Source organism: Peromyscus eremicus, chromosome 2 (assembly GCF_949786415.1).
Source record: "Peromyscus eremicus chromosome 2, PerEre_H2_v1, whole genome shotgun sequence".
Lineage (NCBI taxonomy): Eukaryota > Metazoa > Chordata > Mammalia > Rodentia > Cricetidae > Peromyscus > Peromyscus eremicus.
Window position 1 is genome coordinate 79,367,442 of NC_081417.1, and position 17,511 is coordinate 79,384,952.

General features: G+C 44.2%; 1 protein-coding gene across 1 annotated transcript; it reads left to right on the forward strand.

The window, feature by feature from the left end:
- The first annotated feature begins 8,687 nt into the window (after nt 1-8,687).
- Nucleotides 8,688-11,862, forward strand: LOC131904779 (major urinary protein 4-like). The gene is made up of 6 exons (XM_059255812.1): nt 8,688-8,798; nt 9,145-9,281; nt 10,313-10,386; nt 11,086-11,196; nt 11,553-11,654; nt 11,825-11,862. The coding sequence occupies exons 1-6, from the start codon at nt 8,688-8,690 to the stop codon at nt 11,860-11,862; spliced, it is 573 nt and encodes a 190-aa protein (XP_059111795.1).
- The last annotated feature ends 5,649 nt before the right edge of the window (nt 11,863-17,511 follow it).

The window sequence follows — 17,511 nt, forward strand, 5'->3', positions numbered from 1 at the left end:
AAGCGTGTGGTGACTCCGCCTGCAATCCCAGTCCGTAGGAGGCCGAGGTCCACAGTCTTTTCAAGACTAGCCTACTCTATAGAGGGAACTTGGGGTTAGCCTGGGGTACGCTAAGCACTTGTCTCTAAAGGCCAAAATAGAATAGAGTTTGTTTTTGATGTATTTATTGTGTATGGGCAGAGGCAGAGAAAGAGAGAGCTTTGTGGAGGTCAGAGGACAAATCTCTAGAGTCAGTTTCAGCGAGATTGGGATCTCATTCAGTTCTTCAAACTTGGCCACCACAATGGTCTCTACACTGCGCCTTCTCAGAGGACTAAAAACTTAAGATGTTGCCATCTTTCCTGGCATTCCCTTCTGAAGACAGAACCTAGGGCCTTGCTTACTAGGCAAGTGCTCTATACTAAGCTAAATCCCAAAGCCCACATTAAAGTAAATAAATCAATCCCTGTTTTGTACCTCCGCCTTGAGTAAGGGAACTGTCTGCCTGTCAGCACTGGTTTCCTCCTCTTGTTCTTGGGCCTCTTCTTCACCAAGAAGACTGCTTGGACATGGATTTAAGCCAATAGGAAGTCTCCATTTCCCCGGCAGACTTCCACTGCTCGGGTGCAGGTCACACTGCTCAGAATAGGGTGAGTGACCTGTAGATGAACTTCCTTGCCGGAACCACCAGCTCACAAATAATGACAAGGAGACATTATTAATTATGAAACTTGACTTATAGCATAGGCTTGTACCACCAGCTCTTATAACTTAAATTAATCCATATGTAGTGAGTCTTTCTCTGTCCTGCCTGCCAGCTCCCAAATAACCACATGGAGACTTCTTATTAATTATGAAAGATCAGCCGATAGCTTAGGATTGTTTTTAGCTCTTATAACTTAAATTAAACCATATCTTTTAATCAGCGTTTTTTTACATGGCTCAGTTAACTTTACTTTGTGATGTCCATGCTGTTTGTTCTTCATCCAGCTGGTGACTCAGCCCTTCTTCTTCCCAGCATTCTCTGTGCCTGGAAATCCTGCCTAGCTATTGGCCATTCTGTTTTTATTAAATCAATCAGAGTGACATTTCACAGTGTAAAAAAAGATTATTCCATAACACCAATATCTTTTAATCTACATTTTTTTTTTTAATGTGGCTCAGTTACCTCTCCTCTGTACTGCCCATCCTGCATCCTCTCCCTCTGGCTGGTGACTCTGCTTTCTTCTTCCCAGAGCTCTCTCTGTCCAGAAGTCCCTGCTATAGCTCCTGCCTAGCTCCTGGCCTCTCAGCTTTTTATTAAACAAATAACAGTGACACATCTTCACGAAGTGTAAAGGAACATTCCACATTTCTCCATTTTTGTCAAAATAAAAAGGAAAGGTTTTAATTCTACCATAATAAAACTGTAAAAAATGAGAATGATTATCAGGTAAGAATTACATTACATCCCTATAGAGAAGGAACTCAGACTATAAAATAACTTCAGTAGAAGACTATAACTTCAGAGATCAGAGTATAGCTCACTTGTGGTAAGTGGTGAGTTAGCAATCATGACACCCTGGGTTCAACCCTCAGCACCCAAAGATCAACAATAAAGGAATGTAACTCAAAGATTAAAAGTATAGTAACCAAGGCTTTTGGTTATAAGCTTGAAACATTTGTAATGAAAGATGAGATTAATATTTAAAAGTGGATTAAAATTGGATCCTCTGGAACTGGAGTTGCAGATGGTTGTGAGCCACCATGTGGGTGCTGGGAATTAACTCAGGTTTTCCGGAAGAACAGCCTGTTGCTCTAACTGCTGATCCATCTCTCCAAACCCCAATTTGTTATGTATAAAATTTTCAGATTTATTTTATGTGTATAAGTGTTTTGGCTGCATATATGTCTGTTTACCTCATGCATGACAGGAGGGTGTCAGATCTTCTGGAACAGGAGTTATAGATGTTGTGAGCTACCACATGTGTGCTGGAAATTGAACTCAGATTCTTTGCGAGGATATCAAGTGCTCTTAACCTCTGAGCAATCTCTCCAGCCTCAGTTTTTCCATATTTAAAAAGGATTATAATGAGTACAAATTTTGTGCTCTATCTCTCCAGCTACTAGCTGCAAACTATACATATGGACATATGTGTGTAATACTTATAGACAAAGGGCAAACGCATGCAGAGACTCGAGTCGGCCAGTAGAGGGAAACCCTGCACCTTGCTGCACTTGCCTCCCAGTCTAACAAACCCCTAAGATAAAATCAACCTTTGTGCCTGGGAGTCTATCACTCAAAGTCGACTTTTGTCTTTTCATTTTTTTTTTTCTTTTTCGGTTTGAGAGAAGATCTCACTCTATCTGGGCTGACCTCACACTTGTGGGAATCCTCCTGCTTCAACTTCCTGATTACTAAGATCATAAGCATAAGCTACCAATGGGTTATGAAATGACAATAATATACCAAAAAAAAAAAAAAAAAAAAAGGTTAAAATATCCTAGTACAGCAAATAAGCATGCTAGTCAACACCATGAACACAACTGCATCAATACATGTTTTGTTTAGGAGACAAGGTTCTCTGAAAGTGCTAGAGAGTCCCACAGAAATCCACAAAGATACCCCCACAACAGACTGCTGGCAATGGTCGAGAGACAGCCCAAACTGACCTATTCTGGTGATGGGATGGCCAAACACCCTAATTGTCGTGCTAGAAACCTCATCCAATGACTGAGGGATCTGGATGCAGAGATCCATGGCTAGGCCCCGGGTGGAGCTCTGGGAGTCCAATTAGTGAGAATGAGGAGGGTTTATATGAGCGAGAATTGTTGAGACCAAGGTTGGATAAAGCACAGGGACAAATAGCCAAACGAATGGAAACACATGAACTATGAACCAGTGGCTGAGGGGCCCCCAAATGGATCAGGCCCTCTGAATGGGTCAGACAGTTGATTGGCTTGATCTGTTTGGGAGGCATCCAGGCAGTGGGACCGGGTCCTGTGCTCAGTGCATGAGTTGGCTGTTTGAAACCTGGGGCTTATGCAGGGTCGCTTGGCTCGGCCTGGGAGGAGGGGACTGGACCTGCCTGGACTGAGTCTACCAGGTTGATCTCAGTCCTGGGGGAGGCTTTGCCCTGGAGGAGGTGGGAATGGGGGGAGGGCTGGGGGGAAGATGAGGGGGGTGGGAGGGGGGAGAACAAGGGAATCCGTGGCTGATATGTAGAACTGAATTGTATTGAAAAAGAAAAAAGAAAACAAATCAACCTTTGCCAATTTCTTGAGTGTCCTCAGAGTCCAGACGGTTGCTGGGAAGTGTAGCTAAGATTCTTACTCTGTCATGTGTGGATGAGCCTAGCAGAGCTACCCATTCATAATTGCAGAGATCACGGCAGGTGGCTGGGTCTGTCCTATAGTCTCCAGAGTGCTAAATCAAGTGGGCCCTTCTTCAGTCCTTACTTGGTTTGTCAGTAAGTTTGACCAGTCGCCTCCATGTTTGTACATATCTAGTTAAATTTTATTGCTTATTGGATGGAATAACTGCATGCAATTGAGCTGAGCATCACAGTTATTTAACACTGAATGTCATACAAATTGGGACTTTTCTGCACAATAAAAGTTATTTATTTTAAACCAATAAAGAGATGTGTGACACTAGATTTAAAAATAGTATATTTGAAGATTGGAGATTTTTTTTTAAAAAATTACCCATTTCAAGTAAATCCATTCCCTGTAGCCATTCAAAAACTATTTAAACTTCTTTTGCACCTAAATAAAATCAAAGTGGCCACATCAAAACTGAAAGCCAATTCTCTTCAAAAAACCAGTTCTCCAACTCACAATGATGTTTATCAGATGAATTATGAAGGACAAAGCCGGGGATCACCATATCATCCGCATAGGTACATATAATAACCCAATTTTTAGCATTTCTTTTGATACTGTTTTTAATTTTTAAGATTTATTTCAGAGAGAGAGAGAGAGAGAGAGAGAGAGAGAGAGAGAGAGAGAGAGAGAGTTCCCCAAGTATGTGCAGGTGCATGCAGAGGCCAAGCAAAGGGTTGAGTTTCCTGGAGCTGGGGTTACAGGTGGTTGTGAGTGGCATGATGTGGGGGCTAGGAACTTGAGTTCACTCTGGTCCTCTGGAACTTGAGTTCACTCTGGTCCTCTGGATCTTGAGTTCACTCTGGTCCTCTGGATCTTCAGTTCACTCTGGTCCTCAGGAACTTCAGTTCACTCCGGTCCTCTGGAAGCATCTCTGGAGACACTCTTAAGCACTGAGGTCTTGCCTTAAGTACCTTAAGCACTTCTTTAAGCATCTAGTTTTAACTTTCATGACTAAAATATTTTTAAATTCTGTAATTTTAAACAACTGATTATGCTTCAGGTAAAAAGGAATCAATGCCAACTGTACTATCACTAACATTCAGTTGAACTACATGAAGTGCCAACACAATTCATTTTGATCTATAAAATGATTCATCTCAATACATTCCAAGGGGAAAGTCCTGAGCACAATTCATATTATAAGGCTACTCATGGCCAGATACATAGAAAAGTATCAGGAATAAGAAAGAAAAGGAAAAGGCAGACAGAAGCAAGACTTGTCTACATCACAAAGGTTCGAACCCAGGACCGTCTACGTGTGTGCATTCTCCCACCAACTCTCATTCACCAGCATCTACTTATATCAGTCAACAGTATACAAATCACCCTCACACCCACTTGTACAAAGGGACACAGACATCAGGTCGCAGAACACTGGCCAAAGGGGTTATTTTTATTCTGATTCTCATGTAGAGTTTTGGGGTTTTGGTTTCTGTCTGTTCTGCCTTCATTAAAAATTACATATTAATAATTCATTAATAACTGCCCTGGTTACTTTTTCATTTTTGTTTTTGTTTCACCTTGACTCAAGTCAGAGTTATTTGGAAAGAGGGACCCTCAAGTCAGGAAATGCCTCTATAAAACTGGCCACTGTCCAGCCTGCGGCTTTTCTTGATGAACGATTGACTCGGGAAGTCGAGCTCACTATGGAGACACCACCCTGGGCAGGGGTCCTGAGCTAAGGAAGAAGGCAGACTCACAATCTAGAGCAACAAACCAGAAAGCAGCTCTCCTCTGTGGCCTCTGCTTTAGTTCCTGCCTCCAGGTTCCTGAATTGACTTCCTGCCCCCGACTTCCCCTCATGAAAGTGCTGTCATTAAAGACGTGCGCCACCACCGCCCGGCTGTAAGATGAGGTCTTTAGGTTGAACCCTAACATAATATGCTCAGTGTCCTTACAAGAAATGACTAGGATACAGGCTGGACCAGAGGGAATACTTCCTGAAGACATAAGAAGGCAGACGCCTACAATCCACCCAATGAGAAAGACCACAGGAAAAAACAAACTCAGGTGAACACCTTGGTCTCAGAGTAACGGCTTCCAGAATTAAGAAAGTTTAAATTTTTTCCCCAACAACATGTTTTTATTAATTTTTTGGGAATTTGTACTAGACCCCATCAGACTCATTCTCCATTTCTCTCAGGTCCACCCTCCCACCCTCATGCCCCACCCCCCAACTCTTCCAGTTGTGTTGTCCATATACTCCCTGGAGCATGGTCAAACCCACAGTGGCCAGCCCCTTAAAGAAAAGTGAGTCCTTCCCACCACACCCATGCCACAAGCCATCGAATGGGAAGAGCTACACCTCAGCACCTTTATTACTGTTTTAAGGGCTCTCGTCAATATTTCCTGTCTGAACTGTTTGCTCTTTTTGTTGGGGAGGGAGTTGTTGTCACAGAAGCCTTCAATGTCTGTCATTTTCAGTGAAGAGTCTGCAGTCAGAGGACGAAAGGAAGCTTCCTTGCCATAGTAGACAGAAGCGGCACAGACTACAGATGGCAACATGGCCTCCAGTGGCAGCACAGACCACGGACATCAACCTGGTCCCTCGGGGCAGCACAGACCACAGACATCAACAAAGCTTGCTGTGGCATTACACATCATGGACACCAACATGGCCTCCAGCAGCAGCATGGACCACAAAAGTCTTCTGAGGAGGTTGATCCAGAAAACAAACTATTCTTCACCCCAGATATTTTGTTGCTCAGAGGCAGCATGTCCAGGAGCAGAACCTGTGTGAGCTCCAAGCTACTGTAAATCACCTTGCCCTTGGCTTAGGCACCTCACCCACTCCGTGCTTGTAGCTTGGTTGTGAGGAATGTGGTTAGCTAACAGTCACAGCTGTTACCTGCCTCAGACTCCTCTCACCTGTGAGGTGCTGGTCTCTCTGGGGTCCACCCCACCCCCCAATAACTTAACAAAACCGTGACACAGTGTTTCTGCTTCAAACAAGACAGAATCTCAGCCGGTGTCGGCACTTTGTACTGTCACTCTGGCTTCTAGGGGACTAAGGAATATTTCTGCCTGGGACCTGAATCAAAGAAGCTTGTGTTCTTTGCTACACTTCTTGGTACTGAACACATCTTGGCGTCATATAAATGACTTGAGTGTTTCCACAGGCTTTCTGAATGAGCTACTTGTTCATTTAGTTGAGAGTGAGACTGAGGTCAAGGTCATTAACCTATTTCCTATTAGTAAGTTAGTTTCAGAAATGCTAGCTAGTTAAAAACGGACTATTGGCTGGTTATGTGGCTGGTGTGGGTCTACAACCTGCAATCCCAGTATTTAGGAAGTTGGAGCAAGAAGATTGCCACAAATCTAAGGCATTTCAGGGATACACCCTAAGTTCAAGGCCAGCCTACATGTGAGGTGCTGGGAAGACGGACCAGTGGGTAAGCACTTGCTGTGCAGGGTTCCAGCAAGGTCAGATCAGGCCCGCAGGACTCACATTAAAAAGATGGTCATGGCAGAATGCACTTTTAACCCTAGCAGTGAGTGGAGAGTGGAGACTGGAGGATTGCTGGGACTTGCTGGCCAGCCAGCCTCGCTGAAAAACAGCAACCTCCAGATTCAGCGAGAGATACTCTCTCAAGGGAACAAGGGAGAAAAGGGTAGAGGGAGATGCTTGCTGTCCTCTTCTGAGTTCTGCATACACTAGCATAGGCACAGGCCTGTGCACACACAGCCATGTGCACACACAGCCATGTGCACACACAGCCATGTGCACACACACCATAAACAACAAAAAAGGAAGAGGAGAAAGAGAAAACACTGACCCCTAGTCAACCGTTCACCCGTTCACCGTCAAATACTTGTAGATCAGGAGAGAGCTGTAGCCAGACCTCATTTGCTCCATCTTGACCCACACCCACAGTTCCGTATTGGAAAGAATTCCACGTGCAGTTATCCAGTCCTGCCTGCCAGGCAGACACGCTGAAGGTCTACAGCACTGTTTGCTCCTCTTCCTCTGTTTAACCATCCTCCCTTCGTTTAAAAACACCCTGACCTGTGTAGTGGAGTTAATAAGGACAGAGGCCTCCTGGGTCAGACAGTCTTGAGTTTAAACCTAAGTTCTCCACTGACTGGCTGGATGACCTTGTCCAGTTATTTAATCTTTCTGAGTCTTAAATCACACTGTGGTCAAATGAATAAAACAGAACATACCATATAGAGCTGGTACAAGGTTGAAATAAAATAAAAGTTAAGTATGTGCCTCTTTCTCGAGTTCTCTATGTCCCCACATCAAACACCGTTTTATGTGTCTGGTTCAAGGTAAGTGAAATTTGTACTGGTATAAAGTATGTTCCCATTGTAACTATGTGTCTTTTTTAAGCAGATTCTTGGTATAATTTCTGCTTGGAACTCTGTCAGCAAACATGAAATTGAAAAATACTGTTTCCCTGTGTTGATGAGATTATATCCACTCTTTGGAAGTCCAAAGGTCTCTCAGGTAAAAACAGCTGATGTAACTGGACTGTTAACTTTCAGTTTGCATTCTGGTATCATTGCTCTCTGAAGAAAGATTGAAAGACTGGGGTGGAGGGGGCAGTCTGTCAGCTTACCTTGGGGAGGACCTTTCTTGATAATCTTTCAATTTTTAAAAATATTTATTATTTTTGTGTGTGTGTGCTTACATGAGTTTAAATGCACCACATGTGTGCAGGAGGGCACAGGGGCCAAAAGCGTGTGTGTGATCCCCTGTAACAGAAGCTGCAGTCAGTTGTGAGCTGCCATTTGGGTGCTGGGAACTGAACTGTCCTCTACAAGAACCAGTTTCAAGGGACTGACTCATCTTCTGACCTTGACGGCCCCAGGCATGCAGTAGCACACAGACACACATGCAAAACAAACACTCATGAACACAAGATAAAAATAAATATTTTCAGAAAAGGATTAATACATCTGCTTCCACACTCCCCTCGAGTCTCAGAGCAGAAATTCTCTACACACTGGACCTCCCAGTCAGCTCCATCCTCCCCCCAACGCCCAGAATTGGCTTCCTGATTCCAAGCCAGATCCAAAGTTACATCGGGCAGGTTCCATTGGCAGCTCTCTAAGGCATCCACTATTTTTCTGAGAATTTCTTTTGAGAAATATAAGGTTACTAAATCAATCATTAGGAGATCAGACTGCCAAGTCTGAGAAGGGCAGGAGCAATCCATGGCCTCACATCAGTAACTGAGAAAACACTCTACAGAGGGAAGGCAGGGAAGATTAAAAAAAAATCAAAAACAAACACAAAAACCCACTGAACTCAGAAAGTATATAAGGCGTTGGGGAGTGGAGGCGGTCACCATCGGGAAAGACGCAGTCCTCACAGAGACGATTCTGTCCCCACCGAAATGAAGCTGCTGCTGCTGCTGCTGCTGCTGCTGGCTTTGGAGCTGACTCTAGTCTGTGTCCACGCAGAAGGAGAAACTAGTGCCATGGGAGAGAACTTTAATCCAAGAAAGGTAGACTCGTGGGGAGCAGTAACTTCTGACTCAGGGGGTGCTTCAGGGAACTCTGAAGTCAAGTGGGCCCTTTGAGGGGAAGGGTGCAGCTCCTCAATCTATTAGACAAATGACTGGCTTCAGACCCTGAAGTGAGACCAGTTGTATGCTATCCATATCTAACAATGCCTGGGGTCCTTCACGCCCACAGAGAGACAGAGACAGGAGGTTCAGTATCATGCCGACTGATGTGAGATCAAATCCTGTGGATTCTCATGCCCTGGCCTGTAGGCCACAGTTAGTGTAGAAACATGTCCGTGTGCTGTCCCTGCCCTTCCTGCCTTAACGACCTGCTTATCTATTACAGATTGAGGGGAAATGGTATTCCGTTGGCTTGGCCTCTGACAAAAGAGAAATGATAGAAGAAGATGGCAGCATGAGAGTTTTTGTGGAGGACATCCATGTCTTCAAGAACTCTTCCTTAGCTTTTAAATTCCATACTAAGTAAGTGTGGTGTTCTTAGCTGAGGAAATGGATGCCTGGTATGGTCTCAGGTCTCTACATACATACACACACACACACACACACACACACACACACACACACACACACAGAAAAATGTATTTATACACAGAGAAGCATATGCCCTTCACAGCATGTACATGTATACACACACACGTTTGTTTGTGTGTGTATATATATAAACATATATATATATATATATAAATAGTCCTCATAGCATGTACTTGTACACTCACACACACAAATATATACACAGAGAAACATACACCCCTCACAGCATGTATATGTATATATGTACATGTATGCACACACATGTATATGGAAACATATGCCTCTCATAGCATGTACATGTACATACACACACACACTCACACACACACACACACACTGAGCCTGAATCCAAAACTAGAGGCCCCCATCTGACACTAAACCAAAATTTCATAACCAGGGCTTTTTCAAAAGTCAGAGACAAAAGTTGGTGACAGCAATAAATTCCCTGGTAGTGGGGTAAGTAAAGGTCAGAGACATTTCTGAAATCATAATTAATGAGACGGGCTAGCACAGCTTAAGAATATATGATCACAAGTTAAATTCTTCTTAATAGTTGTTAGCCAAAAAATCTCCACCTCTTTAACTCACATTTTCCTGCAGTAAAGGTGGGTAACAATAAATCTCCTCTGTGGGTTTGGGGGGCACATCGGGAAACATTTGCAAAGCACTAATTTGATGCATGGTGAACATCTGGCTGATAATCTGCACAAGTGGCAGTGACGTTGGGAAGAAGTCACATTGTAACAGCAATGCGAAGTGATTGCCATTCTTTCTTTAAATGATAGGCAAGTGTGATTACTAAAGTATCAGATATAAGTGAAATAACACAAATAAAAGTCTTTTGTTAATTTTTCAAAAATATTCGAATGTTAAATGGAATCGGAACCTGGAGATAAGGGTAGAGCAGACTGAGAAAGCCAGCCTATCAATATCCTTAAGCACCAGCTCACCTTGTTTTACAGAATAAATGGAGAGTGCACCGGGCTGTATTTAGTTTGTGATGAAACAGAAAAGGATGGTGAATATTTTGTTGAATGTAAGTAAAGAAAGAGTCTATACATCTATCCATAAGGAATTTAGTAAACCCTAATATCTTTATCGTGTGTGTGTGTGTGTGTGTGTGTGTGTGTCTGTGTGTGTGTGTGTGTGTGTGTTCTCAAGTGCTCACACATTGCACATACTCAGCACTTCTACATACTAGTCAGTTTCTCTACTGCTGAACCACATCCAAACCCTCCTCAGAATCTCAGTTGCTTCCTGATCATTGTTTACTTAGCTAATTCAACCGGGACATCTAATAGCTAGCATCCCGCAACAGGCAGGTGGAACCAGATGGCTTCTCATCTGCTGCCATCTGTCTGATTCTGCCCCAGTGACCGCCACCCGTGTGCATTGCATAGGACACAGCAGCAGGTACTTGACACAGCGAGCTTATGAAGTACAGAGACATGTCACTGGAAGCTGCTGAGGGAGGTAGACAGGCCACAGAGAGAGTAGCGGAGGGTGAGCAGCCGCTGTGGCTAACTGTTCACTAGAGGTTGATCTATCAGTGTCCTTCTCCTAGAAGTTACTTCATGAAGTCCAAAGAGTGACAGGTGGAAAGAATCAGACATGTTCACCTATCTCTTCCAGAACATGCATTTTAATTTTTTAGATATCGGGAGAACAGGTAAAAGGATCCCATTGTTTCCTGAGGACCAAAGAATGTCTGAGCTGTGTTTCATTTCTTCCACAGATGATGGATACAATAAATTTACTATACTTGATACAGACTATGATGGTTATATTATATTTCATCTCAGAAATGTCAACAATGGGGAAACATTCCAGCTGATGGAGATCTATGGTAGAGTATTTTCACACAGACACTGATCTTGGGCTGGGCAAAGGAAAAGAAAGAAACCGTAGCTCTGACATGGTCTTTCCAGCCTAGCCCTGAACTGCCTCTTTCTTACCTCCTCAAGACAGAAGCTCACCTCTGTCATCCCTCAGGCTCAGTGGTGGGAGGACTCTGAAGTCTCTCAGTGCTCCAGGAAAGATATTCTATGGATGCCAAATTCAGGACAGGTCATATCCATGCCTGTCAATCACATTGTCAATCATTTTCTCATCCCTCTGGAGGAGCCCTGTCCCATCATTCAGCTCAGTGAATGTGGTCAATACACAAGACGCAGTCATTACTGTCACCATTATTTTTCACAGGCCGGAAACAAGACTTGAGTTCCAAAATCAAGGAAAAGTTTGTGGAGCTCTGCAGGAAGCATGGCATTGTTGAGGAAAATATATTGGACCTAACTGAGGCTGGTAAGTCAGAACTCATCTATTTTTCTCTCTTTGAATTTTATATATCACAGAAGGGACAAACCCAAGGGATAGTCAACCAAACATGTGTTGCAGTTGGAGAAACATCTGGTTTCTCTTGGGGAAATAAAGTGGATCTGGTACCTGAACATGTTCTTGTTCCCACCCTGCAGATCGCTGTCTCCAGGCCCGAGATGGAGGAAAGGCCTGAGCTTCCGGGTAGGTAATCTCCAGTGAGAGCGAAGAGGATGTTGGCAGGGACTAGTCCCTTGCAAAAGCATTAGTATTGTGCCCCCAAATTACAATAAAAATAATTTGATAAGGAACCTTTGAGGAGAGCTTGAAATTTAGCTTCAAATTATCTGGGTTTGTGATTTAGTCCTACCATGAGCTTTTAAGTAAGTGACCCAAGCAATTAAGCAAGAAAACAAGGACATGTACTTTACATAGTTGCTGTACGGTTGTGAAAAAAGGGCTCAGCAATGCATTCAGTGTCATTAAGAATGTGAATGTAGATGCTCATCAGTGTCTGTGGTCTACCTGCCTCCCATTCCTGTGATAACGTCTTCCTTTGAATCTGTACAGCCTTGGCTTCCTACCTGGATACGGAACTGCCTGATCTGCACTTCTCCAGTCTGGAGAGCACACTGGGTTCCCTCACCTGTCCTCTTTCCCACTTATTCCAAGACTTCTCTCCAATAACATGTGGAGGTCCTTAAAATTAGCCAAGGCGTTTATCATTATTCCTCAATTTACTGAAAATTCTTCAGAGCTTTGTAGTAAATGTTTCTCTGTTCCACCAGCCAGCTCCCAAATAATGACATTGAGACTTACTATTAATTATGAAATCTTGTCCTATAGCTTAGGCTTGTTCCTAACCAGCTCTTATAACTTAATTTAACTCATTTATATTAAATCTACATTCACATAGTGTTACATCCCTTCCATTCTGCACTTCCTGGTTCCTCTCCATGTCCTCTGGCTGGAGACTCTGCCCCTTCTTCCCAGGATTCTCTCTCTCTCTGCCTGGTAGTCTCACCTAAATCTCCTGCCTTGTTACTGGCCATTTATCTCTTTATTAAACCAATCACAGTGACATATCTTCACACAGTATACAAATATCCCACAACAGAGATTCTTATGCCAAAGACAGTGGGAACAAACCTCAGATCTTTCATTACTTCCTTTTATTTTTCATAAGGCATCAATGAGGAAAAAGTCATTTATTCTATGCCTTTCATTCCTGTATTCTGGTAAGTACCATCAGTTAGAAGGCAGAGGAAGGTCTGTTTCTTCACCCTTTACTCTATATGATAGAATGGCTCTGTGTCCTGCAGTCAACCCAAGCAGTGCTTAATGACTTTCTGTATTCTTTCTTCTTGGCTTACTCAGTGTCGAGTGGGGAATCCTCACCTGGACCTCAGCATCGTCCCTCCCCATCCACACACCATCCTGTGATAAGCTCTGTGATCTGATTCCCATCGCTGACACCCAGGAAAGCTTAGTCCCTGCATCCCCAGAATCTTCCCTGATTACCTGGGATGACTCACGGTGAATCAAAGGCTTTCTTTTAAATTTCTCTTTGCCACACCCACAACTCTCCATGTAGGTCCTCCTCTCCCTGTTCAATAAATGATTACCCTTGCAGTTACGTATATGTCTCTGTGTCCAAGAAAATGTAGGATTGGCAGTGAGTGAATGAGGGGACCTCCTGGATCCTGTACCAAGATCCTTCTTCATGTTGCAGAATCTAACCTGACTTTCAGGATTTTACCTCCTTTGCAATAATCTCAGGCCCCAATGAGTGCTGCCTGCTCTTCCGGTCTCCTGTTTCAGTGGCCTCATAAGGACCATAGGAACACAGACGTGCTGCACACTTTTCGTCCATAGAGTCTCTAAATTCCATAGGAACACAGACATGCTGCACACTTTCCATCCATAGAGTCTCATAAATTCCATGGGAACACAGTCTGGCTGCACACTTTCCATCCATAGAGTCTCATAAATTCCATAGGAACACAGTCTCGCTGCACACTTCCTCTATCCATAGTATAGGGAAAAGTGGCTGGCTAAAAAATCCCACTGTGACCCTGGAGCTTAGAACCAGGGAAAGAAACACAGCCTGTGTTTGGGACCTGAGCCAGAGAAATGAACACTTTATCCCCAAACCCAGAACCTAGGAAACATGCCCTGACTCTGAAACTAGTACCAAAGTAACACTCTCGGTCCCTAGAATCAGTCAGTGAAAGAAATGTGCCCTGGCCTTAGAGGCAGTGTCAAAAAGCCAAAGAAGGCTAGGGAAAGAAACAAAGTTTGGTTCTGAAATCAGGGCCATTTCTTCCCCTAGCCCACAAAACTGACCAATCCCTGGGAAGAAAAAAAAACTAACCAATCACTGGTTGACTCCACCCTCAAGACATCTTATATAAACTGCCCTGCCTGGTCAGTTACAAAAAGGCTGTTCTCTCCACCCTGGTAGAGGCAGCTACTCTCCTGGATTCCTCCTTCCCAAATAAACATTTCTCAAAAGAGTTTTGGGTGTGAAGATCTTCATTTACTGGCATAGAGAAGAACCTTTCTGAGATGTCCCATAGTGGACAGTATGGTGGTATTTTGTTCCCCAAAATATTGTGCACCCTAATAAACTTATCTGGGGTCAGAGAACAGAACAGCCGCTAGATACAGAGGCTAGAAAATGGTGGCACTCACACCTTTAATCCTAGCATTTCAGAGGCAGAAATCCGTCTGGATCTCTGTGAGTTCAAGGCCACATTGGAAACAGCCAGGCATGGTGACTCACGCCTTTAATCCCAGAAAGTGAGCCTTTAATCCCAGGAAGTGAGGGCAGAAGGCAGAAAGATATATAAGGCATGAAAACCAGGAACTAGGCTGGTTAAGCATTCAGGCTTTCGAGAAGCAGTTCAGCTGAGATCCATTTGGATGAGGACTCAGAGGCTTCCAGTTTGAGGAAACAGGAATAGCTGAGGAACTGGCAAGGGTAAAGTGGCTGTGGCTTGTTCTGCTTCTCTGATCTTCCAGCATTCACCCCAAAACCTGGCTTCAGGTTTGATCTTATTAATAAGACCTTCTAAGATTCGTGCTACAGGACAGAGCAAGGAGGAACTGAACAGAAAAACCTTGTTGAGACATCCCTCAGTGGACAGAGCAAGGGGGAGCTGAAAAAGTAACACTTTGCTCCAGAGCTGGAGAAGATTGCCACATTTCTGCAGGGGTTTCCCCCTTTGCAGCGTGAAGCAAAAGAAGCAATATCTTAGGCCTGAGAAAAAGAGCTCTGCTAGGAAGCCCCCTTAAGTGGGGGCTGAGCAAAGCTCAGCTGTAGCGACTCTCCAGGAGAGGAGCAGGATTGCTATATCCTGCAGGGAGACCATCCCCCACCACACCAGGTATAGCCTGACTCCCGAACAGTCAGAATACCATTCCTGTCCTAGCAGCTCCAGGCCTGACTCTTCTAAGCAGTCAGAATAATTTCCCTTCAAGTCAGAGCTGTCCTAAGCAGCTCAAGGTATCTGGGATACCTCCAGGGCTGAGTTGCCTTAAGCAGCTCGAGATATCCAGGACACCTTGCCCTCCAGGGCTGCTGTCTCATCACAGTTCCAGCCATCACCTGACTCCCCAGGTGGTCAGGATACTTCTCCAACAGAGTTGAAAAACTTACATTGTTGGTGCCAAAATCTGGGTCCAAACCCACAGAGTTGCAACAAATTTACTTACACATAGAGTCTCATAAATTCCATAGAAACACAGACGTGCTGCACACTTTCCATCCATAGAGTCTCATAAATTCCATAGGAACACAGACGTGCTGCACACTTTCCATCCATAGAGTCTCATAAATTCCATAGGAACACAGACGTGCTGCACACTTTCCATTCATAGAGTCTCATAAATTCCATAGGAACACAGACGTGCTGCACACTTTCCGTCCATAGAGTCTCATAAATTCCATAGGAACACAGACGTGCTGCACACTTTCCATACACAGAGTCTCATAAATTCCATAGGAACACAGACGTCTGCACACTTCCTCCATCCACAGCGTCTCTTTTTCAGCAGAGCATGGAGAGACACATCCTTCTGAGGCTACGCCTGCTCAACATGGTTCAGGACATGACCCATGGGAAAAAGAATGGTTTGGTCACTAGAGGCACAAAGGCTAAAGGGAAAAGGCCCCTACCTCCCCACAGCATGCTCTGACCCCTAGATCAAGAGATTAAATTAGGTTCAAGCTCATGACTCCTGAATCAAGTTCTTGGTGTGCTTTGATAAAATATGGTGAAACACTATTGAGAAAGCCAAACAATTACACTGGAAACCCCCTCACTCCTCCCACACCACCCCCCTGATGGACTCTTACTGCCATGCCCAACTTTTCATTTTTAATCTTGACATATAAGAGACAAAAAATATCTGTTCACAACCTAAGCCATCCTTGAGAATACTTAGAAAATAAATAACAGTTCTACTCCTGACTTTCTTTTTTTTTTTTGGTTTTTTTACGAGACAGGGTTTCTCTGTGTAGCTTTGCGCCTCTCCTGGAACTCACTTGGTAGCCCAGGCTGGCCTCGAACTCACAGAGATCCACCTGGCTCTGCCTCCCGAGTGCTGGGATTAAAGGCGTGCGCCACCACCGCCCGGCTCAATACTCCTGACTTTCTTGATGATAGGAAATGGTTTGACCATGCCACCATGAGACAAGATACAACAATCCACAGAAAGGCCTTGGGCTGTTCCCAGGTCAAGATGGCAGCTTGAGTTCACCCCAAAGCTGTCCCTTCAACACCAAACACTGTGGAAATGAGTCATGAAATAGTAAACACAGTCAATGTCAAGGAGGAAGTTGCAAACCTCAGACACAGAGCAATCCCTTCTAAGGGGAGAAGACAGGGAAGAGATGAGGGTTGGCAGGGTAGTCTATTCTCCATGGTCTGGGCCGACTGCCACTAACCAAGCATACAGGATTGAGGGCAACTGTCTCAAAGGCCCAAAGGGATGTCAGATGAGGATGCGCCCCTCAGAGGAACAAAAGGCTGAGGCAGAGTGATTTTGAGGACAGCTCCCCACTCTTACCTGGACATACAACAGGAAGACAATCGCCTCTAACTGCAGAAGTGGGCACCATCCGTGTGAGAGATCAAAGCAGCTGTTGACATCTTGGTGCTGGCCTGGCTCTTAGATTTCAACAAGCTGGCCCATTTCTCATGGCTGGCCCACAATGTCTTACAGAACATAAATAACCTCATAAAACAGTAACATTAAGCAAGACCATCCTGAGATCTCAAAGACAAGATCATTTGCCATCTATAAACATGTCAGTTCTCTGGCTAAAATGAGTGACAGCTCTTCTCTACCAATTACAGAGTAAGCTTGATGTTTTTCTCCATTTGCTATAAATGGGGTTCATCGGGATCTCTAAAACAAAGAGGATTTTTTTTTGTTTGCCTTTGAACCTCTCCATGTTTAGATACCCTATCTAGACAGAGATTTAAGACTGGAAACTCTTGGAATTTTCTAGATTGGCTTCTAGGACCTGCCTACCAGCTTCCTGTCCCTTAATTTGATGGTGGCTATTTGGAAGTCATCTAAAACAACAGACTTGAGTGGAAGGCTCTTTAACTCATTCCCCAGCAGTCCTCCAAGCTCTCAGCAGCTGTCCCATCTGCCATTGAGACTAGACTCTCACTTCACAGACATCATCTACACTGCTTCAATTCAGGATGCAGGAGCATGGAGCGAGGCTGCAGTCAAGGGAGGCCTGACTTAGTGACGCTCACTTCCTGTGAGCTGAAGCAGGAAAAGAAGCTGTACTGTGTTGACATTCTACGAGGCTGATTAACTGATT